The sequence below is a fragment of the Gnatocerus cornutus genome, chromosome 6 (genome assembly GCF_029298725.1).
Source record: "Gnatocerus cornutus isolate USDA-ARS CGAHR chromosome 6, icGnaCorn1.1, whole genome shotgun sequence".
In the NCBI taxonomy this organism is placed as follows: Eukaryota; Metazoa; Arthropoda; class Insecta; order Coleoptera; family Tenebrionidae; genus Gnatocerus; species Gnatocerus cornutus.
Genome location: NC_142238.1, coordinates 11,294,814 through 11,319,287, shown reverse-complemented (window position 1 = coordinate 11,319,287; position 24,474 = coordinate 11,294,814). Strand labels below are relative to the sequence as shown.

Here is a 24,474-nt window from a genome sequence, read left to right as displayed (position 1 = left end):
CTTTGCCTTAATACGAGCTGATCCTGAATGTTATAATTAAGCCCCCTTGGAGCGAACTCACACTGTTTTATGAAACAATAAATTAATAGTGACGTACATTCTGCTGTTGATCACTTATTAACAAGACTTTAATTAATTAAATTATTTACATATACCGGGTATTAAATGAATAATTTCGAAAGTTTTCACTTTTGCAGAGTTTCGCAATTTATTCAGTCTAACTACTTCCAACATTTCCGTTTATGAATATTTAAAAAGCTGTTTTCATTTAAAATTTCATAATCTACCTACAACTAAGCTTTAAGCCACCTTCTTCGCTTCTCGTAACGAATTTCATGATTGCATTTCAGTCTCGTGAATTTCACATAGAAATTGATCAAGGAAAACAGTTTTAAAGAACTCCGAAATCATCGATTCTACCGTTTTATTTACCTTGAATTCTTCATCATGCTTGGTAAATCTCTTGAAAGAAAGCGCCTTGGAACAGTAAACAAATAAACAGGCAACAAATAAACATCCGTTTTATTGCCGTTCTAGTGTTATTAGAGTCGTTATTTTAATGGACTTTTCCGGAAAATAAACCTCTCAAATCAATTCAGTAAAACTTTAAACGAAGGTTTATTAATAAAAGAACTCGCTGCATAAAATCTGCAATAATAGCTGAGAGCTTAAGAAGCGAGCCGACAAGAATGGGTCAATTGTTGGTGTAATTAATTTTGAAGAAGAGTTCTGAAGTTTTACAAATGCGAAAATCAATAGAAAGCTTACTTTACTTGTAATTTTTTATGAAAAGCGATTAACATAAATTGGGGGCCACTGCGTTGTATCCGTTTAATTAACCATTTTCTTGTTTAGTATCTTTGCATTAATCCGACCCTCTTAAATTCCTTCAACCTTTTTCTTTCTTTATTCTCTACTGCTCTAAAGTGAACATTCCTTTGATAACACTAAAACGCGAAGGATAATTGTGTATAAAATCCAATAAATTCCTTCATTTATGCTATCCTACATTAACACATCATTTAATGAGGTTGGAGTTCATTGTCAAGAGACGTTGGACATCATGCAGTAAATTAAATTGCATCACAATTAGAAACACTTCTGTTTACGGCCATCTGCTCAGTCAAAGTAATGACAGTCACCAGTTTAATAGAAGATGTCTCGGTTATTAGTCGCTTTCCTCCTCGTAATTTTCCCTGGCGCCGACTTCATCGTCTTTTCAACATTTTGGTCTGACTCTCATCTTGACGAGTTTTCCGAGATTGTATATCCCCGAATCTACGAAAAAACAATCCGTAGACGTCGTGACATATACAGTAATGTTTACGTGCACGAGTCGAGTAAATTGAAAATGATTGAAGTGGGAGATTGGACCTTAGAACTTAATCCTGAAAGTAATTTGGTTGTTGCGCCAACCCTCTGGGCCGAATGGGTCTGCGGTAATGGGGATGTTACCCTGAAGGCTATTCAGCAATGTGATTATAAATTAGGGGTAGTTAGTAGCCTTGAAATGTCATCAAGGGTTGTGGTTGCGTTGTGTGGACGGTCTGTTACTGGATATTTCAGTGTGGGTGACGTTGTGTTTTTTCTGCAACCGACTAATGCTAACGGCAGTGATGGAGAGCATCGGATGTACAGGCAAGGACTTCCTTATTTTCTAATCAATTTTGTCTGGAGATCCGATAATGCGTTCCAGGAAAATTCTATTACGAGAAACTTGAGACGGACGGGTCCTGCTTCAGCTGCTTTCAGAGCACTGACCTTTAACTTTGTCTTATTCAATGATGATCTAAGTCTAAGAGTTTACATTTTTTCGTGCAATCTCAGCAATTTTTACGTTTCGCTTGGTAATTTATTGGGCAGCAAGTTCCTCCTGAAAGCTTCGACGCCGACGGATTTGAATCTTAAATCTGCCTAACTCTAAAAGTATCAGGTGTTGACTTGAACTTGAAGAGACCCTTTTTAGCATACTCCATCGAGCACCTCCCAATATCGATATAAAATTTTTCACTTAAATAAATTGCATCCTTTATAGAATTTGCGACCCTTTACAACTAGGAGTAAACCTAATTTCATTCCACTCTAGTAAAAGCCGTCCAAAACGTCACACAGAAGAAATTTATTTCAAACAACCCGCACCAGAACAGTGGCTTTTTAATTTAACGGGAGACGTGATCGACATAGAAGACGATGTCGGATCTAGACAAGATAACGGAAGGGTAAAAGATGACCTAGAAACGGAGCGTATTGTAGAAGAGAAAGTTACGACATCACCGCATTTAGGTTGGCGTAGAGAACAATTAGAAGATGAAGAGCTTGGATATTTTTACGACACGGCTTGGACAGCTGACTCTCCCATAAGTAAAAAGATCTTTAAAAATATTGCAAGCAAGTTATCACTACGGATAAAAAATTTACAGACCGGAAATCTGGAGGATCCGTGCTGCCAGAGAGATGGCTCGAAATTGCTGTCGCAGTGGATCACACACTTATAGCGTTTCATGGGAGAGATAAAGTGGAACATTATGTCTTGGCCTTACTCAACATTGTAAGTCATATTTTTAAATCAATTAAGTTTTTATTTCAATACTTTCATATCTACTTTATTATTTATTACATAATAAAATTTTACGTTAATCAATTTTGTCCGGAAATAGAGCTCGGGTTAAAATATACTTTATTATTATTTCAGAGCTTTGAGATCACTACAAAAAGAATCTTTATTAATCTTACACTTCTTTGTTTCTATCATACAATACAGATAAGTACGAATAAAACAGAAAACTTATCATAAATTCATTTCGTGGTGAGATTTGCGCTTCCTTGGTTTTCAGCCATGCGGAAATCGATAACTGTGCTCTTATTTTACGAGAATTTATCTTCAAAGCAATATCAAAAAATTTTAAACAAAATCAAACAAAAAAATTATGGCTAAAAATGGTGGATGCGTCGGGTAAATCGCATGTAACATTATTTTTCCTGGTTAATTTTGGTTATTTCTAATATCCATCGGAAGAGTGCATTATAATCTATAAGTAGACAAAATTTCAAGTCATTTGATCTAGAACATTCAAAGTAATAAGAAAATATTTTTTCCATTTCTTCCTTACTCGCCAAATTCTAAAATAGACGCTAAATTGAGAAATCTGAGCTCGGACTACTCTTGGAGCCATTATTTAATCTTTGTCCAACACTTGCGGAATCTCAGTTTTCCGTGATTTTTCAAAGGTAAACGCAATATATCAAGACCCGTCTCTCGAGGCAAACATGCGTCTCGTTGTGACGCGCTTGCTGCTTTACGAGCACAAAAAGCAAATGGTGGTTCGTCCAGGTGAATCGAAAAAGTCCCTCGAAAATGTGAACAGTTGGAACAACCGTTTGCACAAATCTCTAGCACTTGGAGAGCGTCACCATGACGTTGCAATTTGGTTAACCCGCTCAGATATCGGTGGTCCATCCGGCTACGCTCCTGTAGCCGGAGCTTGTGACCCAAAAAGGAGTTGTGCATTGAACCGAGACGAGGGTCTGACGAGTGCCTTCATCATAGCTCATGAAATGGCTCACATGTGAGTGTTCTGACTTTCAACTTAAGAGGAAATGGAACTTTGAAATAGTTTAGGATTAAGCCACGATGGGGACAAGAAAAATTCGAATAACTGCGGAGAAGAAGCAACCAAAGGGAGTGTAATGGCACCGTTAGTAGCAGCGACTTTTCATCAATTTTCTTGGTCGCAGTGCTCTCGAGACGAATTTAAAAAGATAGTTAAGTGAGTCTGAACAAATGACATTTATGCTTTAGATAAGCTCTTTTTTCGCAGGAAATGGATATGTTTATCGAATTCACCAGCAGGGTTGAGTGAAATTGTTTTAAATGCCACACTTCAAAATGTTTTCAGCATGGATGAACAATGCCGGATGGAGTTTGGCGACGGGTAAATTTGTGTGCAACCACTAGAGAATCACAACAAAAACTAATTAGTTACAAAGAACCACTCACTACATTTGTAAATTTTTAACACACTTCGATCAATATCTAACGGGAACTCATTGTTTCAGTTCTTGGAACCGATTAACTGTTTTTTTTTATTCCAGGTTCGGGCTTTGCAGAGCGTTCGATATTATAGAACCGTGCTCGCACTTATGGTGTGGTCACGAAAAGTCCCCTTTAGTATGCAAAACTAAGAAAGGGTCTCCCTTGGAAGGAACAGAATGTGGATTCAACAAGGTAAAATCTGATGAGTTATTCACAACCAAATTGCAAACCGCCGCAACTTATCAAACGGAAAATGTGTTTAGGTTGCTATCACTGTACGATCTACAAATCCTTAAAGCCGTGAAGGGTCATCCACTACTTTGTTGGATTAAAAGATCGATGTTTTCAAGTATAAAAAGCGATGAGTAGTGGAAGCAGAGCGCACAGAAATGAAAGTGAATTTAGCTTCGGAAACTTTTTCTATTAATGAAAAAGCAGTTCCCAATAAAAATAAACACATCGATTTTACGAACTAACAAACTACACTCGAGAGATAAAAGTTCTAGTTTTTGCATTTGCTTTCCAACACTCTATGACGCGCTTTTACACACCCACTGATATGCATATTTTGCGAAATTTTAGTGGTGCAGAAATGGATATTGCGAAGATATGGATAAGAAAAATTCAGGCCGAACTCCGATAATACTGAATCCCCAAGATGGTGGGTGGAGCAACTGGAGCCCTTGGGGACCATGTTCCAGATCTTGCGGCACAGGAGTTCAGTTCCGAACGAGGAAATGTAATAATCCCACGTAAGAAAATGTGAAACTATATTAATAAAAAGAGTTTTTTCGTTCCGAAACATGGTATTAATAAATGTACGTTGATTTTTAGACCATCATATGGAGGAACAGTGTGTGAAGGAGTTTCCGAGAAATGGAGAATATGTAATAATAAGGCTTGTCCTGAACCGCTAGGAGATATGAGAGCTCAACAGTGCAAAAAACTACCAAAATTACTGAATCTTGGAGGAACACGACCAGGGAATATGACTTGGTTACCATACGAAAGCGATGAACGTAAGCTATCGTGATCAGATTACTTAGAATTTGGTGAAAAGGAATTGATTTCAGCGGAAAATAAATGTAAATTGATATGTATCAGTGAGAGTACGAACGAATTGTTTGAAAGTGACGAGAATTTAATAGATGGGACGCCTTGTTCATATGAAAATTCAGATAACATTTGTATTCAAGTAGGTAAGAAATTGGGGCGGAATAGATTCTTGATCGGTTTTTACGTTGAAGGGCGTTTGTCAATTTCTTGGTTGCGACGGTCAATTATTCTCCAAAGTGAAAACCGATATGTGCGGAGTCTGTGGCGGAAATAATTCCGATTGTTCCAATATAGAATCGATTTTCAGGAGAAAGCTCAAGAGAGGTGTCCCCGCATTAATAATTCTATTACGATTATTAAGTTCTAATCGATTTTTATCATTTTAGAAGTTAGTAGGATTGCTGTCTTGCCACGAATGGCAACTCGAATTAAATTAGAAGCCAACGTTACAATGCATAATAAAGATGATCCCTCCGTTGCCTTCATCCTGAAAAATCGCAGGAAAAAGAAATACAGGATTACCATTCCTAACACGGGATTACGCACAGATATCATCGAAGGCACCAAGTTTTTCTACGAGAAATCCAAGAACAAACACAACATTTGGGCTAATGGTCCGGTGCTAGCGGAAATGGTTATTCTGGTAAGGGGGAATTTATGCTAATTCTGCGTCGCGAAGTGTCTACTGATTTCATTTATCTAATGACGAACTCAATTTTAAAGGTATACGCTCCAATTAGTGAGATTGAGGAAGGCTTGAACGTGTCGCTTCGCTCAGAATACATCATTAACAAAGAAGTCTCTGTTTCATCGCATAGATTTAAGTGGATCTTGGGCGGATGGGGTCCTTGTTCTGCAAGCTGCGGCGGTGGGCGTCGCCAAAAGACTGTTGCTTGTTGGGATGATCAAAATCAGAAGTTGGTTAGAAGAAAACATTGTTCTTTGATGACGAAACCGACATTGCCTTTTGAGAAATGCAACACGTTTGAGTAAGCTTTGTTCTTAGATTGAATTAAAGTCAATTATCTAAGAGGAAAATAGAGCGGATTGCGGAAAAACATAATTCCTACAGATACAAAGCGCTGAAAGAACGTTTTCTTGGCTTAGACGTACGGAAAATTAGAAAAAACACAATTTAGGAAAACATTTATTGCATGACAATTAACCATTCAACTACTTGCAACTTATATTCGTTTTAACTTCATAACAAGACATTCCAAACAAAATCCAAATATTGCTAAAGCGATACCAGAACACCACATAAAAAACGCTATTTGCATGTGTTCTAAATTAAGAACATCGGCCGAAAAAGTCGCCTTCCTCTTCTTCATCAACGACAGCTGCAGGTTGTAGGCTAATTTCTCATACTGATGTTCTACAAAACCATTTGCTCTGATTCTTCCTAGCAGCTCGTTGATCTGTGGAAAAATTGGATAACCTTTTACGAAAAACCAGTTCATCCGTATTGAGAAAATCGATGGTTTAATTAGATGTAAGAATAAATTTCCATCTGCGTCCTCGAAGGACTCCTCGTACTCGTACGCTCTTTGGAATGTAGCAGTCACGCAATCTCGTACGAATGCTGTTCGATTAACATTATAGAAATGATCTAAACTGGTTACATAATGTTTTATAACATACTCTTCTTCTGAATTTCTATAATCAGAATAAAATGAAGCAACAAAAGGATCCAGATTTAAGATAAATTTTGTTGAAATGATGTCTCTCAGAGTGTCAACCTGTCGTTCTAAGGTCTTCTTCGAGATAACATCCATTAACTTGCTCTTGAAGACTGTTGATATCACTAAACAAAAACAGATCCAACTTATAGTCATTATTCTGAAACGTGGCAAAGTTGGGACACTGTATTCGATTAAGATTTGATAAAACGTAACAATCGAGGAATCAAACGGCTCTGCGTAAAGAACATAACAAGCTGTAACACTTAAAACGAAGAAGAAACCAATCAGCAAGTAGATTTTTCCGCTAAAAATGAGAGTGGTGCGTTTCCAAAAGGGCATGACTTTGGCTTGAGGTACCAACCAGTGGACACCATCTTCCATGTAATTGGTAGTCATGTCAAAATCTATGTGTTCTTCCAATCTTGGATGGAAACCACCAAGAGCTATGTCACCATTGCGTTTTTGTAAATCAGTCATTAAGAAGTTGTAATAGCCGTTTTCTTTAAAGCCCCAAAGTACGAATTTGTCATTTGTGTAATTTACAGAGAATCCCAACCGTTCGATGATAATATCAAAGATTTCTGTTTCGATTCCACGATTTGTTGCACACATGGGACATATGGTGTATGGAGGGAAAATATTATTGATTATAGTCATAGTAGTATTACTCCATTTTTGTGGTACAATATGCTTCGTTGAAAAATTCGAATTTAATATTCCGTAGAGACAAGTCGATAGGTGTTGAAAACTTGTGTCTGGATTGTTAACACTTCCTTTTAAATATGGCTTATAAGTGTAGATTTCCTGTTGCGAATTCGAGATTGTTTTTATTACGTACAACTCACTTAAATAATACTGAGCAGCGTCTAAAAATATACTTTCATTTATAATTTTTGTAATGATCAGAAACGCTCCTCTTGGACTAATATTCGGATTTTTAAACAATGTTTCTAATGACGAGCTTAAACTTTCTCTCAGATTTATCACACAAATATCGCTTCTTTCATATTGAAACCAAGTGCTTCCAAAAGATTCATTGATCCGAATGACTGGTCTTCTGATTGGAATATCTAAATTTACAGTGTAGATCACACGATTTTTTTGTAAATTATGAATAATAGTATTGAGGCATTTACTGAAAAATGTAAAATTTTGAGTGGTTGGAGTAAAAATAACACCATTACAGTGATGAAGAAATATGACCCAAATTAGGAAATGCATGACTGTTCGTTATACAAACAATGGAACTGATGCAATAACTGAGAAAAAGTGCCAAAAAGCACTGAAATTGAAAAAACGGAATAATGCACGTTTGCATTTACTACTGATGAGTATAGTTTCACTAAATAATTCAAACAACATAAATTTGGTCGCGCATTAGCTTCAATAATATATAGGATGATGAAAATCTAACCGGCTTTTTATAAGTGAGCTGTTAAAACCTATAATCCTGACATTTTATCATAAATATTAATACCCTCTTTCAAATCTTCCTAAATTTTAATATGTTTACAGTTGCCACTTTCAGTGGATTGCAGGAAAATGGGAACCTTGCACCACTACATGTGGTCTGCAGGGTGTTCAACAAAGAGAACTTTACTGTGTTCCTCAAGCTATATTAAACAAAATACTTTTTCAAAATAACGGAACCATCATGGATGAACCATGGAAACATATGGTCAACCCCAACAAATGCTCAGGTATTACACCATTATCAAACAGACCATGCAACAGAGTCCCCTGTTTTTCTTACTGGATGTACGGCGAATGGTCACAAGTATGTAGATTTTTTTGAAAAACATTGAATTTTGCAAGAATGATTTTAGTGTTCTGTCAGCTGTGGAAAAGGACTTTCATATCGTTCATCTTATTGCCTACCACCAGAAAATGAAAGTTTTTATACATGTGGAGAAGCCCCTCCACTTGTACAGAAACGTGTGTGCCAAAATGACACAAAGTGGAGTAACCCCATGTGTAAAGGACGTAAAACAAAGCCTTGTTTGGAAGACAAATCAGATTTTTGTTCTTTGGGTGTTTTATCAAAATATTGTAAGATTGGAGGGTTTAGGAAGCTGTGCTGTAAGACGTGTTTGGATTTTATTTGGACGCCAATTAGTATTTGAATCTAGTTTAGAGGTGATATACGTATTTATCCATACTTTATTATCAAAACTAAATTAGGGCTAGCGTTACTGAAATATTGTTTATTTAATAAATAAAGCTAAGGTTTATTTTCTACAAATTTTTTATATAATTATGGAATAAAAAGTTTGAACCGAAAATGAATTTACAAAAAACGCGCGTTTTTGCAACATAATTCTTCTTCTAGTAATATTCGGAGTCAGTGTTGGTACTTCGCTCCTCTTCTAGTAAGCTCAAATCGAGCTCTCATTGGTCGAGCTCGTTCGGCAGCCCTGTTTGTCATTTAACTTCAAGTTTTTGTGATGTATGGCTGTTGGTACGTTTTTACTGTTTTTTTCAATCATCTTTAAATTAAATCAAAAGTTTTACTCAAAATCGTTTTAATAATCTAATAATTCAATCTTTTTAAGGTATAGTTTCACCTAACAATGACCGATCTCGAAGATTTTACGTCTCTAACCAAAGAACTCACTTGCGAAGATCAACAACGTTTACAGCAGCAAAATTCCCGTTTAGTGGCCGATTACAAAGCCCAACTTTTAGAAAAAGATGCGAAGAAACATTGGGATTTGTTTTACAAACGTAACGAAGCTCGTTTCTTCAAGGACCGGCATTGGACCACACGAGAATTTTCAGAGTTGCTTGATGCTGAGTCTCCAAGTAAAAGAGTTCTCTTTGAGATGGGATGTGGTGTTGGGAATTTTATTTTTCCTCTTATTGAAGAAAAGCTCAATTTTTATATTCTGGCATGTGATTTGTCGTCAAAAGCCATTGAAATCTTGAAAAGAAATCCTCTTTATAATGAAGACTACATGAAAGCGTTTGCAACTGATATAACCACTGACGATGTATTTAAAAATGTTCAAGAGAACAGTGTGGATGTTGTAACTCTGATTTTTGTGCTTTCTGCTATACATCCAGATAAGTTTGTTGATACTTTGAAACTAGTTTATAAATTATTGAAACCAGGTGGAATCGTCCTTTTTCGTGATTATGGGTTGTATGACATGGCCCAACTGAGATTTAAAGCAGGACATAAAATCTCAGAGAATTTTTATATGAGACAAGATGGAACAAGGTTTGTTTAAAATCAAATTTAAGTTTTCTAAAAAATGATCAAATATAACGTTTTTCAGGAGCTACTATTTTTCTGTAGAATATCTGTCAAAGATCTTTGAAGAAGCAGCTTTTGAAACGTCTTCTCTCACATACATTCACAGAAGAACTGTAAACAAGAAAGAAAATATTGACGTTCCAAGAATTTTCATTCAAGGCAAATTTAAGAAGCCCAAGTGAGGTAATTTGAGTTTTATCATTTTTTTGTTTAATTTTTTTGTTCATGATGATTGCATAGTTCAGATGATTTCTCTGATTACACTGCTAATTTTGTCTTTCGCTCCTATCTGAATTAATTCTTTTATTTCTTGAGGAAATAGCGTTGTATGAAATTTTATAAGTTATTTTTATATTGCAGATATTTGCTGGAAGTCTTGGCTGGATTAAGATTGTAAGTAACTTTAGCTGTTGTCTTATATTTAAAGTAAAAGATCCCAAGTGATGATTTCATAGTTCAAATGAATATAGTTGATTACAGTTTAATTTGTCTTTCGCTCCTAACTGATTTAATTAAACAAAATTCAACCATTTAAGAAAAATTTTGTGAAACTAAATTGAATTTGTTGTTACAGGTATCTTCAAAGAAACGTCAAAAACTTGAAGAAATTGAATGGTAATTTTTTTTATAAATTTGGTTTTAGATTAATTGGAATGTGATGAATTCATAGTTCAAATGACATAAATGATTACACATTTTCACTTGTCTTTCGCTCCTATCTGAGTTTAACAATACGGGGGCTGTTCTTACTACTATAAACTCATTCTTTATATTGTTTTCTTGTTTGCAGGTTTGGATTTGAAAGAAGAGGAAATCACGAATGACCACGGTAGGTCGTGTTTTGATCCAAAAAGTCGATTCTTTAACATCGTGATGACTTCATAGTTCAAATGAACATTAACTTGATTACAGTTTCTATTATCTTTCGCTCCTAACTGATTTTTAAAATTTTTTCTTATTGTATCATTAAGCATATTAACAGTAAAGTTATTGTTTGTATTTTCTTACAGGTTTCCTTGGGAGTTTTCAAGAGTAAATAAACGACACCATTTTTTGGAGTTGTTTGTATTATTTCTGTCAGTTGACCTGATAATTTAAAAAAAAATTATTTCAATTTTAAGCCTTTCATAATTTTAAATCCTGTTAATATAATTTTGAAAAGATCGAGAAGTCTTTTTTTTTTAATTACCTTGGTTGTGATTGGTCGAGTTCGAAAGATTTTATCTAGGGATTTTATTTTTACAAACACGAGCATTGAATGTTTCGATCCCAAACAGAAGTTTATTCTTTATCTTTCTTTGGGAGATTAAAATTTTCATTGCAAAGAGAGAAAAGTACAAATAATGTGTCGTATCTGTTCTTTCGAACAATGGAGTTTCGGACCTTCGGACTAATAACAGCTAATTTCACTGCAAGCTGTCACCTGTCAAATCAAGAACTCAAGATAGGAAAAACAGTTTAAGGTTAGATAGTTTTTACTATAGTAAATTACCTAAATGAAATTAATTGTACTTATATATAAAAATCAAGATTTAGTTATCTTTTAGAAACCTCCAATATTTTTTATTATTACGAATAGCGATGTCTAATTTGTAAATATTAATTCTGATTTTCTCATTACTTCGGCTTCGCTCGTTTGTGCACGTAATTTCAAGTAATTGGGGGATTCCCATTTTGTTTTAGATGACGTGTAATTCCTGCTGTATTGTGTAATTTGTTCTAGAAGTTTGTAACACGTAACGTGAGTTGTGGTTTTTGTCTTAGATCTGAATTGTTCCAAAATTACCACAATGGAGGAAGAAGAGCAATTAATTCCCAGAAACTACCAAGTAGAGCTAATGAAGATTGCTATTAAGCAAAACACCATCATCTACCTTCCTACAGGATCTGGCAAGACTTTTATAGCCATTATGGTTTTGAAACATTTAAGCGATAGCTTAGCAATGTATGTAGCTTTATTGCAGTTTTTTTTTGCTAACAGGTAGTTTTTAGACCCTACAAAGATGGAGGAAAAATATCAGTCATCCTCGTCAATTCTGTAGCTTTGGTTGATCAGCATGCTAAGTATATTGAAGACCACACAGTTTTGACTGTGGGAGCATTTTCAGGAGAAATGAACTTAGATTTTTGGGGAAAAGATCAATGGGAAACTCAATTTAACAGATTCCAAGTTATAGTCATGACCTCACAAATTATGATCAATCTTATTAACGCAAACTCCGTTGGTGAGTTACTAACTTCTTCTTGCCTCCAACATTTGCATGCTATTTTCAGATGTGAATAAGATTAATTTAATGATTTTTGACGAATGTCATCACGCTGTTGACGATCATTCCATGCGCCAAATAATGAGAACGTTTAACCTTTATTCCACACCTCCTCGAATTCTCGGTTTAACCGCCACTCTTTTAAATGGTAATTGTAAATTACATAAAGTCATGGACGAGGTTAAAGCTCTTGAAACAACATATCACAGTAAAGTAGCTACTGTTGATGGTTTAGATGATGTTGTTGGGTATTTTTACTAAATCAAACTCTCACTAAAACTACAATGCTTGATTTTAGGTATTCTACTAACCCCCAAGAATTATTCAAGTGTTGTGATGCACCCAATTTAACTCATGTAGAAGTGAAAGTTACGTCTCTTTTAACGAAAGTGATCAATACTTTAAAAACTGTCGTAATTGAAGACTCCAATCCTATTTTGAACTTGTCTGGAAACATTTTGAGACCATTAGAACCTGTCGACGTACTAAAAAGTTTACGAAACCTCCTTGCTGACTTAATTGTACATATAGAAATGTTTGGTTGTTTTGGTGGTCATCTGACATGTATCGCTTACATGATACAAGTTGAAAGGATCAAAAAGCGTTGTCAAGAGACACAGATTTTCGTCATCCTCAATTACGTTTTGACCATGATTGGCTGGGCCAAGACACTATTTCAAAAAGCGATGGCTGGTCATAACAAAATCGACAAATTGCGAAAGTTCTCCACTGATAAAGTCTTAAAACTGTTCGAGATTCTAGGCGAATATAAATCCAAGTCTGATGAAGAACTCTGTTGCCTTATTTTCACCAAACGGAGGTTTACAGCGAAGATCATTTATCTTGTCTTGCAAGCCCTTAAAGAAGTAGACCAAGAGTTTAGTCATTTAAAGACAAATTTCGTTGTGGGCAACAACAACAATCCTTACAACGATACACGGGAGAGTCTGTACATTACGAAAAAGAACAGGGAGGTCCTAAACAGTTTCATCAATAAAGAGATCAATGTTCTGGTTAGTTCCAACGTTTTGGAAGAAGGGGTGGATATACCAAAGTGTACCTTGGTCATAAAATTTGATAAAGCTGAAGACTACAGATCTTACATTCAGTCTAAAGGAAGGGCTCGGCATAAGAAAAGTTTGTATTATACCATCCTTGAACACGAGTCTGCGAAAAAGTTCTTTATCAAATACAAGGAGTTTCAACAGATAGAAGCGGTATTGAATATGGTAAGTAAATTTGTACAATAGAATTTTTTCAATCTTACCTCGCCAGAAAAGGTTTTACTATAACTTTATTTTGTTGAGTCAGCTTTGGACAGCTATTTTGTTTAATTTGACAGATATAAAAATATTTTACAGGTGTTAGTAGGGAAAAACTTGGAACGCGAGAGTCCTAGTCAGAGTGACATCAACAACATGTACAATGAAGACCCCATTGCACCGTACTATACAAACGGTCTTAATTCTGCTCAAGTCAATATGATATCGGCTATCGCTCTTTTATGTCGTTATTGCCAGTGTCTCTCTAAGGATCAGTACAATGTTTACTCACCCGAGTGGTACTTGGAACCAAATGATACAAATAACAAATTACGGGTTTATATCCTTCTGCCAATTGTTTGCCCAATAACTGAACCTATTAAAGTAAGTGTCATGAAAGACAAGTGAAAAAACTTCACAACTGTTATAGGGACCGTTCATGACAAACAAGAAAGACGCAAAGCGGGCCGCTGCTTTAACCGCTTGTATAAAATTACATCAATGTGGAGAACTTGATGATAATTTACTGCCTGTGAAGAAAGAGTTTTGTGAGGAAGATGTTTCGTATTTGTTTGAGCATTGGCCGCAGGAAAAAGAAAAGGATGCGGGTGTTAAAAAGAAGAAAAGATTGCACGACAGAGCGGTGAGAACATTTTTTTTTAAGCACAAGTGTTCAATCTTCTTTTAAAGATTTCCAAAAGCGTAAAAGGCAAAATCCAAGAGAACCGGCCTCTTTACTTACATATAGTGAAATTCAAACCTTCATACGCAAGACGTGAAGATTTCGATCAAGGAACTGTTTACGACTTGTATCAAACTTCGCTCTGCTTTGGTTTATTGTCGCCGAAACCGATCCCAGATTTGTGCCAATTTCCAATTTTTGATTCTGCTGGGACGATAGAAGTTCATATCAAAGCTAACGTGAAAAAAATCTCACTAACTAAAGAGGAGTTGATGCATTTGAGAGAGTTCCACTATTTGATTTTCAACGATCTCTTGGAGATACTCAAGCCGTTCTTAATCTTCGATAATAACGGAATGAATTCGGAGATGTTGTTGGTCGTTCCTATCCAAGACACTTCAGAGGTGACGATTGATTTTGATGTGGTCATGCAGCACAAGTCTCTTAAAAATAAATTCGAACCGACTTCTTCCGAACGTATGAATCTTGACGTGACTGAAGATACGTATTTGCACAAGATTGTATCACCGTGGTACAGGACACAACCAACGGTAAATATTTTTTAACAACTTTGCAGATTTTTCATAGAAGTTTCTAGATGTATGTGGTAACTCGAGTCTGTAGCGATAAAAGCGCAAGAAGTCCGTTCCCGAATCAAGAATACAAAGACTTCGTTACTTACTATGAAGAGAAGCACCAGTTGAATATACTAAACCCCACGCAACCTCTTCTTTTGGTTAAAGGTTTGTCTAAAAGACTTAACACTTTCAAACCCCGAGGTCGTGAGTCTAAGCGGAAAAGGGATAAACGATACGAAGAACTTGAAGAATACCTTATTCCTGAATTGGTGATCAAGCAAGAATTTCCATCGTGTTTATGGATTCAAGCTAGATTTCTTCCAAGCGTTCTTTCTCGCTTAGTTTTTCTGCTCAAACTCCAAGAGCTGCAAATGCGAATTGCGCGAGATATTGGTTGTAAAGAAAAGTATCTGGAAAATTGCCCCGCTTTGGAAATAGATGTCCACCTGTTGAACTACGTGCCGACTGACACACAAACCCAAGTTGAGACTGACAGTGTTGCTGTATCCATTGATAGTAATTGTCTTCCTCTCGAAAATGCAACGTCGTTGACGCAACAATACAATCAAGATTTCGCAACGAAGAGGCTGGAAGCTGAATATTCTTGGAAAAATGTAGAAGAACCCAAAGATATTGAACGCGATATCAACGTCACGGTCATGGACATTGAATATTATGAGACTTTTATTTCCCAGAGGGTCTCGAAGGATAAGAGGACTTTAAAGAATGATTCTCCGCTGAAACCGAAAAATATCCCCGCGATCACATATTCGAGAGAGTTTCAACACAAAGATCTCATGGTCTTGGACATTGTGTTTGACAATCAGAGCCCCAATCTGTGTGCTTTTTATCAGGCTTTAACATCTGCCGAAGCCAATGATATCGTCAACTTGGAACGTCTCGAAACTTTGGGAGATTCGTTCCTAAAGATTCTATCATCGCTGTACATCTTGTTTAAGTTCCCAAAGTATAACGAGGGCCAATGTACAAGTCTCAAAGGGAAACTAGTTAGCAACAAAAACTTGTATTATTTAGCCCTACGGAAAAAGTTGGGTGGTATCTTAAAGAATTGTGATTTATCCCCGAATGATGAGTGGGTTCCACCCTGTTTTTCCATCCCTCCACCTTTGAATAACAGTATTCGTAACAAGGAATGCTCTATCAACACATTGTTTTACTGTAACGTGCCTTCAGAGGAACAAATTGCTGGTACATTGAGCAAAAAGACTCTCAGCGAAATAACTCCTGAAGTAATTGGCAACGATGAAGACAACTCATATGTTAGCATGTCCAACTTTTTGAACAGTCAGTACGTTAGTGATAAAACTATGGCAGACTGCGTGGAGGCCTTATTGGGAGCTTTCTTCTTGAATGGCGGCTTCAAAGGTGAATACCCTAAATTTGTATTTCTTTCGTTCATATTGTCGTAGGTGGAATACAATTCGTGGAATGGATCGGCATAATCCCACCTTCTGAAAATATTCAGTACTTAATTGCAACATCTAAAATCAACCCGATTTTGAATGAAAAAGCGACGCGAGACAACATCCTCTTCCATATTCCTCAGTGGCAGGAATTGGAAAATCATTTGGGGTATCGCTTCAAAAATCCAGCTTTCCTCTTGCAGGCACTTACACATGCCTCTTATTCTCCAAACCGTATAACGAACAGCTACGAACGTTTGGAATTTTTAGGCGACGCGATATTGGATTTTTTGATAACTTGCTATATTTACGAACATTGCGGATATTTAGATCCCGGAGAAGTGACTGATTTGCGTTCAGCTTTAGTCAATAACAACACGTTTGCAAGTTTTGTCGTTAGATGTGGTTTCCACAAATTTTTGTTGATGACGAACTCGAAATTACAAGGGCATATCGATAAATTTGCTGATTATCTAGCCCTGAAAAACTACGTTATTGATGATGAAGTGCTCATTTTGCTGGAAGAAGAAGATTTAAATATCGCCGAGTACGTGGATGTCCCTAAAGTAAGCCCGGTTTTGTGTCGCATAAAAAAAACAGATAAAATTTTGTATACAATTCGGATCTAGTCATTACCATTCTTGTAACATAATTTATTATTTAAGGTGTTAGGCGACATCTTTGAGGCGTTGGCAGGGGCGGTATATTTGGACAGCGGCAGTGATTTAAAAACTGTCTGGAATGTTTTCTATAAGATCATGTGGCAAGAAATCGACTTGTTTAGTAAAAATGTTCCTAAGAATATGATACGAAGACTGTACGAATGCCATACTGCGTATCCCCGTTTTAGGTAAGGATTTCGAATGTGTATTTATGTTAGGTGTAGAATCAAAACTACATGCTTACTGAAATCGTTTACTACAAAAAACTGCGGGTTTCATAATATACAATTTTTAGCTCCGGTTATGAAACTGAATCGAAGAAAACCATGGTTTCTTTAAAATTCATGTGTGAAGGTCGCCCGAAGCTCGTCCATGGCTTTGGATCAAACAAAATGATGGCAAAAAGAGCTGCTGCAAAAATCGCGCTTCGTGCGTTAAAAATGAGCTCGTAATGTTTTTGTTTTATAATTCCATTTATTCAACCATTATTATTTTTCATCGTATTTTTTTGAAGCTTTGTTACTGTTAACTGTACAAATACGCTAAAATAAATATTTATGAACCCTTTATTGTGTTTTTCTTTTTTTAAGTGATGGTTTCTCAAAGACTGGTTTCACGCCACCCGCTTGTGAGCTGTGAAATTTGAGATTTTGCGATGTTTCGCTTGACCACGGCGAATCAAATTGTGTAGTATCTTGGTCAACCAAATGAGTGTATTTCGTTCGTCCAGATCGCCCGAAATTTTTGACTTGCATAACTTTCGGCAAAATAGTTTTATCAAAGTGATCTTCGAGCGTTGCTTGGGCAAAGTCTCTTTTATATACTTCGTCTTCTTTATCCAAGTAGAAGGCACCACGATGGAAGTATTTCTGTAGAAATTTGTATTTGCCCTTAACTGCTTTATTTGTGACTTGCTTGGGATTTAATCTCATCTCAATCCTTCTTTCTTCTTCTGACATATTGCGCAGTCTTTCAATTTCCAAGCGTTCTCTTTCTATAGCTTCGCGTTCTTCACGATCTCTTTTAATTCTTTTCAGTTCTCTTAGCTTCCACGCTTCGTACTCAACTTCGTCGTTCTCATCGTCGGTGCAAACGTCGTTAATGTTAGGTTCGTTTGTTTCTTTGTCTTTTGCTTGCTGTTCTCTTCTGATGGTTTCTTCAACCATTCTTAGAGTCTGTCTTCGTCGTTCTTCAGCGTTTCGTGCCGCCTCCACTTCTTGTTGTTTTTGTTTCTGTACTTCTTTCTCTTTCTCAATGATGGTTATCCGGTCTTTCTTCCTCACGAAAATCGGTTTTAGTCTTGGACCGGCTTCTTCCTCTGAATCAGTATACTCTTCATATTCAGATGACTCTTCTGAAGACTCTGATTTTTCTTCTTCTTTTAACATGAACTCTTCTTCTTGTTTATCCATCATCCTTTTCTTCATCATTTCTCTCTTTTTCTCGATTTCACTATCACTGAGTTCAACTTCAGACTCATCATCATCAGGAGCCGCCTCTAAAGTGTGCTTGTGTTCAGGCAGATTAATTTGCTCTTTATCAGACTCCTCATCAGAGGACTCCAATACCTCAGGCTCAAAAATGTGTCGTCTACGTTCAGGTCTAACTTCAGTCTCGATTTCAGCAATTTTAAGACGACGCAAACGAGGATCATTGAGCTCTTCATCACTTTTGGTAGGCTCTGGAGAAGGGGGCTGTACTGGTTGATTACGACGGTCCAGGAAATCTTCATCGTCACTATCACTGTCGGAACGCGCGTCCTGAGCGTAGTCGGGCTTCTTTCCTGATACATAGCGATGTACTTTGACTTTTTGCATAGAAATTTCACCTAAAAAATAGTTGTAAAAGTGGGGTTAAGATTTGGTGAAGCAATTACCCTTTTCATTTCGCACAGGAACGGCCCCAGCCGTACTCTGGATACCATAAGATGATTGGATATTCATAATTTCAGTAAAAACCCGTTCGTTTACACTTAATTGGTGTTTAAACAACACAAAACATACGTAAACCAAAACGATTGTCAATGTCAATACTGTCAAATGTCAAAACTGAGTGTCAAGCGCTGTTTGACGGGTTACATATCCAAGTAACTTTTGAATTTAAATTTTTGCTTTGATAGTAATGTTTTGATTAGGGATGTTGTTGGAAAGATTAAATGAAAATCACTAATAATGCCTGTGCTTATGGAAAAGATATCAATAAATTGAAATTATTTTGATTGCGCATGGCAAGAGGAAAATGATACGCTGTCTATAGATGTTTTCAAATTTCTGGTACGATATAACGCAAAAATTGAATTTACTCTTTCAATTAGTGCAACTTTAAGCTTTTTTGTTTACTAAAACTGAAAATTAGAAAGTATTGGCTGATGTTATTTGTTCAAAAAAAGTGTTTTTGGTTCGTTCAGTGTCGCCAACGTCGGGAATAAAACGACCGGTTTTTCACTTTACGGTGTTGGCACGGCCACCTGTTGTTGATGCTGAATAAGTTAAATCTACGGAACGCAAGCGTGGAAGAAGACGCGGCGAAGCAGTGTTTTTCTAATTTTTGGTGATCGTGACAAACCGCTAAAATATTATAAACAATAAGCATTCATTAAGTGTGTTTGTGTTATTTTGAATCAGTGTTTTTTTGTGTTGTCTTCAGCCCGCTAATTTTTGGATTACCAAGAGCAGGACAACTTCGCACCAAAAGGTAATAGAGTTCTTAAGATGATCCCAAGAAAAAAACGCCATAATTTTCGCTTATAACACCAAAACCGGTAACAACAGATCAGGATTTACCGTTTCGGTAAACGCTGCTGCGATGCTGTCGCACTCGTGGTCAGCACCAGCGAGTACTTCTTCGCATAGAAATTAGTGTTTTACGTAATCGGAGTAAATGCCGGGATTGTTATTGTCGCGTATGGACAAAAAAGAATCCAGAGACCTAGGCGCGGCAAATTCTTGTTTCTTGTATGTCAGCACGATCAAGGAGTCTGTGGCGAGTCTGACGTTTAGGCAGGGCATGTCGAGATTCCTAGGCACAGCCACAGCATGCCGCGATGCTGTTATGCAAAGTAAACCAACAATCAAGGACATGGTCTAATAGGTTGCCGAATACCTAGATTATTTATCTTCTGGTTTGCAGACGATGACGTCAGGATGTGTGTAAGAATGGGTCAACGACATCCGGAATGCCCTGCTTTTCTTGGCCAATTTATTTTCACTCATGTACAGTTTAAGTTCCGGTAAAGTAATGACAGCAAAGGTGGCTGTGGTGGAGTCTTTGGTCAAATGCCTGCTTGACGACAATTTAAATTTGTTTTTATTTAGCTTTTTCGGCTTTTTTTTAAGAGATTAACGTTTATGGTAATAGTGGAAATTTTGAAAAATTGTTGTGTTAGTACCATTTATTTTAATTTATTAAATAGTTTTCTAAAATTTTTTAAATAACTACCGATAGACCGCTACCAAATTTAAATTTTTCATTTGGAATTTTAATGTGGTGGAATATAAATATAATGGAGATTTTTGAGGAGAATTCCTTCTTATTGAAAAATTCAGAATTTTTACACTGTGGATAGTTTTAATGGACTAATCTTTACATCCTTTTTATGTTTTATCATGGTACCATTAAACTTTATATCTATTATTATTGTTGAGTTTATTGTGCTTATAATCGCGAGTTAGTGACATGACATGAAAATTATAATGAGGAGAGAGGCCACAGTCAGTGGAAAAGTTCATATAAAATATCGTTTTACTATTTTTAGAAGTTTTTATACTCTTTAGAAATAGTGTTAATGGTTAAGTAATATGTAATTTAATAACACTAGTTCAATAGGTGAAAATTAATATTTTATTTTCAATTCACTTTCAATGTATGAAACTAGATCAGCTGATTTATGATAGTTACGCGTTTTTGTGCACAAATCTTGCAGAAAAAATATATGTTTATCTTTTTTCTCTCATGTTGATGAGTTCTTTATCAAATAGTGTGGACACTATTTTTTAAAATCAACCATATTTTTTTAGGAATTCGATTTGACCTTAACTATCAATAAGTTATCAAAATTAATTAAAACTTTCTAACAAATGAATCTATTTTGGTACTTGATGCTGCAGTACAATTCTCATTAATCATTGATAAGAGTTTTCGTGATTGTAACAATAGATCATAGTTATTTTTTGTTGTGATTCCAAATTCCAGTACCTTTGAATTGTTTCGTGACAACCTACAACTGTCTTTTAATAGAATCCATTAGCGGATTTGAGATTAGAAGTCTAGGATTTTGCTATCAAAACAGGAAACCGTCATATTTTACTGTAAAGTTGTTTGCAAAACTTGTTCTTGGTTTTGTAGGTCTTTGTCTTGATTCTCTTTGGTTTAGGTACTCACATTCTCAGACAATTTCCCCCAGAAACCCCAAAATTAGTGGGTTTTTGAAAGGACAACCAGTCATTGTTTTCGTCATTGTTTACCCTTGTTTCGGTACATCCGATGTGAGTTCCGGCTTGTAATTCCAATGTCGTATTTTTTTTATAACACATCTATTCTTATTTTCCAGCCATTGACCATGGAATTTTTAAAATATTTTTCTCATTCCCAATGGTTCACCAACCATCAAATTCGAGCCATACGTGTTTGAATTACTATTCTTACATCACTAAAAGAGGTGTTGATATCACTAGCGTTTTTTCTTTGGTTAAGTGGAGAAGATAACACCTTTGCAATAACCGGTACTTTACTGGATTACTTGTATATCCTTAATAACATAATAACCTTTGAATTACACAATTGGTGGTTGATAAGTTGATAACGAAACATTCTTAAGACAGTAGTATTTCAAGACTAGAACGTTTTCTATGCTTGCGTGATTCACACATTACGTCTTCATTTCGCAACAATGCACTCATGATAACTGGTTCTGATGATGGTTGGGTTCACAAGGGAAAAATCACTTTTGGCGTGGTTCAATAGATTGATCGTGTGATAACATAGCACCACAAAGAAGTAATTATGGTCGTTAAGTAACATCTAATATGGAGAACAAATAATCAGGCTTTTGGAATTCGCGTTATCGCAAATGTCATCAGGAAGGTTTCGGGCGAAAACCATTAAAATTTTGAAGCGATTGCCCTGAAATTTACAATTATAATCAAGCTGCATAGTTTTTTAATTTAAACTGCTTTGGTGTCCAGTTTGTGTAATAGTTATGTTTTTCTTGAAGACACCGTTATTTCTTAAAGGAAAAAAGGATAATGGCGCGTTTATGGAACTGTTTGTTCTTCCAGTACAATGCATTATTCATGTAAACTTGTAATTTGTTTTTTAAAAGTCTTTAGCGCTTTGTCTACTGATTTATCTGTTATGGTTTCAAGGTTTAAAAAAGAGCATATTGTGAGGTGGTGTCAGATGGTGGATACCATCTAGGGTTTCTTTTTACGTAGAAATTAGGTTCTTTGTATTTTACTGTATTGTGATAAAAAGTAGGAGTTTCAACAAACTTGTTCTGAAGTTGCCTTTTATAACCACAGGAATTTTTGGTCCAAATTTGTCAAATTTGCTTCCTTTCCCTCTATATTGTAACATCTGCCCCATTACTTATGTTTTGTGTTTTGTGTACAAAATATTTCATAAATTGCAAACAGTGCTCAGAGAGCAGCAAACGTTATTTGTACATACAATAGTGAAAACCGTTTATTTATTTTTCATAACATCCATTGGGTCCGTTTATTAGAGTCTCGTAAAATCGGCGCTTGTTTTTGTAGGCGTAGGTCGATAAACGCCCATTTCTAGCTTTATCCAAAAATTCCAGCATCTGTTCTTTAGTTATCGACACTTATTGCCCCAAACGAAATTCAGGTAAAAGTTACCCTCTGAACGTTCCATCTCTGGTAAACATTTACAGTTTTCTGAACGGTCGTCGCACCTACGACTTCTGTATTTATTAAATACCATCAAGATCAGGTTTATTCATTAAAAAACACGTCCGCGTAACATTTGGAATTCTGAATCATACACCAATAAATGCAAACAAATCTACTACAGAGTCGTAGGTTTAGTAAATAAAAGAAATGCTGATCTCACAATGACAGATGCATGTTAAGTAGGTGTAAACAGGCGTAAGATCAAGAGATTTTGTGTTCTGCTTCAACGTTGAAGTCTCCAGCATTTTCGTTGTGCAACGTGTTAATTTGGTCGTGTTAATAAACTATCAGCGATTAAAACGTGTCAGTTTGTCATTTCAATAATAATGAACTGCACCCATACACGTTAAAAAACAGGAGAAACTGAGTTTGTTTTATATACGCTTACGCAATTGGAATTTTGCAACGTTTCTGCATGCACAAGTGGAAAAAATGCATTATTCATCATTGGAACATCACTTTACGTTTCTCAATTCAAACGAAATTGTATTAATAGTCTACAACCTAGAAACACACAAGCGGATTTCACATGGTTGGAAAAAAATGCAAAGTTCGTATTGTTTTCAGTGTACTTGCCTTGGAAAGGATATAGAAAAGTTTCAGGTTTCTATTGGTGTTAAATGACTTTTACCGACCAAGATAATCTCAGATTTAAGAGAAATGAGGTTTAGAATTGCAAATTTCCATTTTTATATTAGTTTCATTCATTAATTTGTTTATTGAGGAGACGAGACGTTAATATTTTTCTAGAAATCAATGGAAATTAAAGAAGACACGTGTTCGGCGATTATCAGTTGTTATCTTGCAAAATGCATTTGCACATGTTTTTGTAATATACAGTAAACCTAGTCAATCAATTTGATAACATGTAAACAAGTTCTAGGACAGAAATAATGTAACTTTACTGCTCTGTTTTGTAATTCGTATTTTTTTAAATTTCCCGCTTTAGAGAAATTGAACAGACGTCCTGCCAACTCGCCTTCAATTTAATGTCAAACTGACTCAAAGTAAGGTTAACTTGTCATGTGTCATCGATAATTTTAGCATTATTTGCCATCGAAGCCTGGGGCGGGAAATTTGAATCATCGCAATTATAGCTACCGGTGCTTAGAATTGACATTTTAATCGACCGTACCAACTGCATCTCATCTTATTTTCTCCCATTATCTGTTATTTATAATCTTTGCACCTGTTTCTTCAATTGAGGTGAAGGTAAATAGGACTTGACCGTGACTTCGATCTAAATAAATTTATCAACTCGAATGGAAGATCTTATCATAACAATACGGATTAAGATTACACTTTATAATTAAATAAAATAAATGGCCGATTTAACATCACGCGGTCAACCGAGGAAATGCCGTTAATATGATTTTTTCACTTCTTATTTTATTAAATATTTCTTAAAAATAACGGCTATCTGTGTGCTTATACCTTATAATTTATACCATCCTCTCCGGTAGAACGCCTGGAGCAGATAATTGAGGTTTTTGACCACCGGAAAAATATAACACAAAAAGTAAAAGTTCAGGAATGCGACTCCACTTATCACTTATTTCGCGAACAAACAAGAAGCTTTTAAACTTTCTTAAAAGAAAGACATCTCAAAGGATCTTCAGATCAAATTTGGGTGAAACTTTGTTTCACTGAGAAGATGATG

General features: G+C 35.9%; 5 protein-coding genes and 4 non-coding genes across 9 annotated transcripts in view; 8 read left to right on the top strand and 1 right to left on the bottom strand.

Moving 5' to 3' along the window:
- The first annotated feature begins 1,071 nt into the window (after positions 1-1,071).
- On the top strand, positions 1,072-8,973 carry LOC148172891 (A disintegrin and metalloproteinase with thrombospondin motifs 2-like). Its single transcript, XM_088038290.1, has 15 exons — positions 1,072-1,638; positions 2,087-2,361; positions 2,421-2,548; positions 3,229-3,566; positions 3,615-3,767; positions 3,819-3,932; positions 4,093-4,225; positions 4,616-4,785; positions 4,868-5,052; positions 5,107-5,228; positions 5,281-5,413; positions 5,476-5,732; positions 5,813-6,078; positions 8,287-8,548; positions 8,598-8,973. Exons 1-15 carry the CDS (start codon positions 1,157-1,159, stop codon positions 8,892-8,894), a joined length of 3,315 nt encoding a protein of 1,104 aa, XP_087894416.1. The 5' UTR covers positions 1,072-1,156; the 3' UTR covers positions 8,895-8,973.
- A 157-nt stretch (positions 8,974-9,130) lies between these two features.
- On the top strand, positions 9,131-11,085 carry LOC148172886 (tRNA N(3)-cytidine methyltransferase METTL6). The gene is made up of 6 exons (XM_088038331.1): positions 9,131-9,229; positions 9,324-9,991; positions 10,050-10,210; positions 10,388-10,420; positions 10,602-10,642; positions 10,818-11,085. The coding sequence occupies exons 2-3, from the start codon at positions 9,342-9,344 to the stop codon at positions 10,207-10,209; spliced, it is 810 nt and encodes a 269-aa protein (XP_087894457.1). The 5' UTR covers positions 9,131-9,229; positions 9,324-9,341; the 3' UTR covers position 10,210; positions 10,388-10,420; positions 10,602-10,642; positions 10,818-11,085.
- Positions 10,244-10,328, top strand: LOC148172890 (small nucleolar RNA snR60/Z15/Z230/Z193/J17). The gene has a single exon (XR_015770321.1). It is a non-coding gene; the product is annotated as a small nucleolar RNA snR60/Z15/Z230/Z193/J17 (small nucleolar RNA).
- Positions 10,459-10,542, top strand: LOC148172889 (small nucleolar RNA snR60/Z15/Z230/Z193/J17). Its single transcript, XR_015770322.1, has one exon. It is a non-coding gene; the product is annotated as a small nucleolar RNA snR60/Z15/Z230/Z193/J17 (small nucleolar RNA).
- LOC148172888 (small nucleolar RNA snR60/Z15/Z230/Z193/J17) lies at positions 10,674-10,758 on the top strand. Its single transcript, XR_015770323.1, has one exon. It is a non-coding gene; the product is annotated as a small nucleolar RNA snR60/Z15/Z230/Z193/J17 (small nucleolar RNA).
- On the top strand, positions 10,889-10,974 carry LOC148172887 (small nucleolar RNA snR60/Z15/Z230/Z193/J17). Its single transcript, XR_015770317.1, has one exon. It is a non-coding gene; the product is annotated as a small nucleolar RNA snR60/Z15/Z230/Z193/J17 (small nucleolar RNA).
- Positions 11,086-11,373: 288 nt separating the features above from the next.
- Positions 11,374-17,469, top strand: Dcr-2 (Endoribonuclease Dcr-2). The gene is made up of 12 exons (XM_088038289.1): positions 11,374-11,490; positions 11,792-11,972; positions 12,020-12,252; positions 12,302-12,542; positions 12,593-13,523; positions 13,656-13,940; positions 13,987-14,199; positions 14,247-14,789; positions 14,837-16,202; positions 16,247-16,806; positions 16,906-17,090; positions 17,198-17,469. Exons 2-12 carry the CDS (start codon positions 11,818-11,820, stop codon positions 17,352-17,354), a joined length of 4,869 nt encoding a protein of 1,622 aa, XP_087894415.1. The 5' UTR covers positions 11,374-11,490; positions 11,792-11,817; the 3' UTR covers positions 17,355-17,469.
- On the bottom strand, positions 17,143-18,967 carry Mfap1 (Microfibril-associated protein 1). The gene is made up of 2 exons (XM_088038320.1): positions 18,779-18,967; positions 17,143-18,730 (listed from the first exon to the last, which is right to left on the bottom strand). Exons 1-2 carry the CDS (start codon positions 18,843-18,845, stop codon positions 17,469-17,471), a joined length of 1,329 nt encoding a protein of 442 aa, XP_087894446.1. The 5' UTR covers positions 18,846-18,967; the 3' UTR covers positions 17,143-17,468.
- A 416-nt stretch (positions 18,968-19,383) lies between these two features.
- The window catches only part of kst (spectrin beta chain, non-erythrocytic 5 kst), a 46,597-nt gene continuing 41,506 nt past the window's right edge, over positions 19,384-24,474 (top strand). Inside the window, exon 1 of the mRNA XM_088038286.1 lies at positions 19,384-19,596. The gene's annotated coding sequence lies outside the window, so the exon portion shown is untranslated. The remainder of the gene's footprint in view (positions 19,597-24,474) is intronic.

Coding starts and splice junctions, on each gene's coding strand:
- LOC148172886 (XM_088038331.1), top strand. CDS start 9,342: ATGACCGATCTCGAAGATTTTACGTCTCTAACCAAAGAACTCACTTGC. Junction 9,992..10,049: donor ATGAGACAAGATGGAACAAG/GTTTGTTTAAAA, acceptor AACGTTTTTCAG/GAGCTACTATTTTTCTGTAG.
- Mfap1 (XM_088038320.1), bottom strand. CDS start 18,845: ATGAATATCCAATCATCTTATGGTATCCAGAGTACGGCTGGGGCCGTT. Junction 18,731..18,778: donor TCCTGTGCGAAATGAAAAGG/GTAATTGCTTCA, acceptor ACTATTTTTTAG/GTGAAATTTCTATGCAAAAA.
- Dcr-2 (XM_088038289.1), top strand. CDS start 11,818: ATGGAGGAAGAAGAGCAATTAATTCCCAGAAACTACCAAGTAGAGCTA. Junction 12,543..12,592: donor GGTTTAGATGATGTTGTTGG/GTATTTTTACTA, acceptor GCTTGATTTTAG/GTATTCTACTAACCCCCAAG. Junction 16,203..16,246: donor CTTGAATGGCGGCTTCAAAG/GTGAATACCCTA, acceptor ATATTGTCGTAG/GTGGAATACAATTCGTGGAA.
- LOC148172891 (XM_088038290.1), top strand. CDS start 1,157: ATGTCTCGGTTATTAGTCGCTTTCCTCCTCGTAATTTTCCCTGGCGCC. Junction 3,768..3,818: donor GAATTTAAAAAGATAGTTAA/GTGAGTCTGAAC, acceptor CTTTTTTCGCAG/GAAATGGATATGTTTATCGA. Junction 4,786..4,867: donor AGGAAATGTAATAATCCCAC/GTAAGAAAATGT, acceptor GTTGATTTTTAG/ACCATCATATGGAGGAACAG.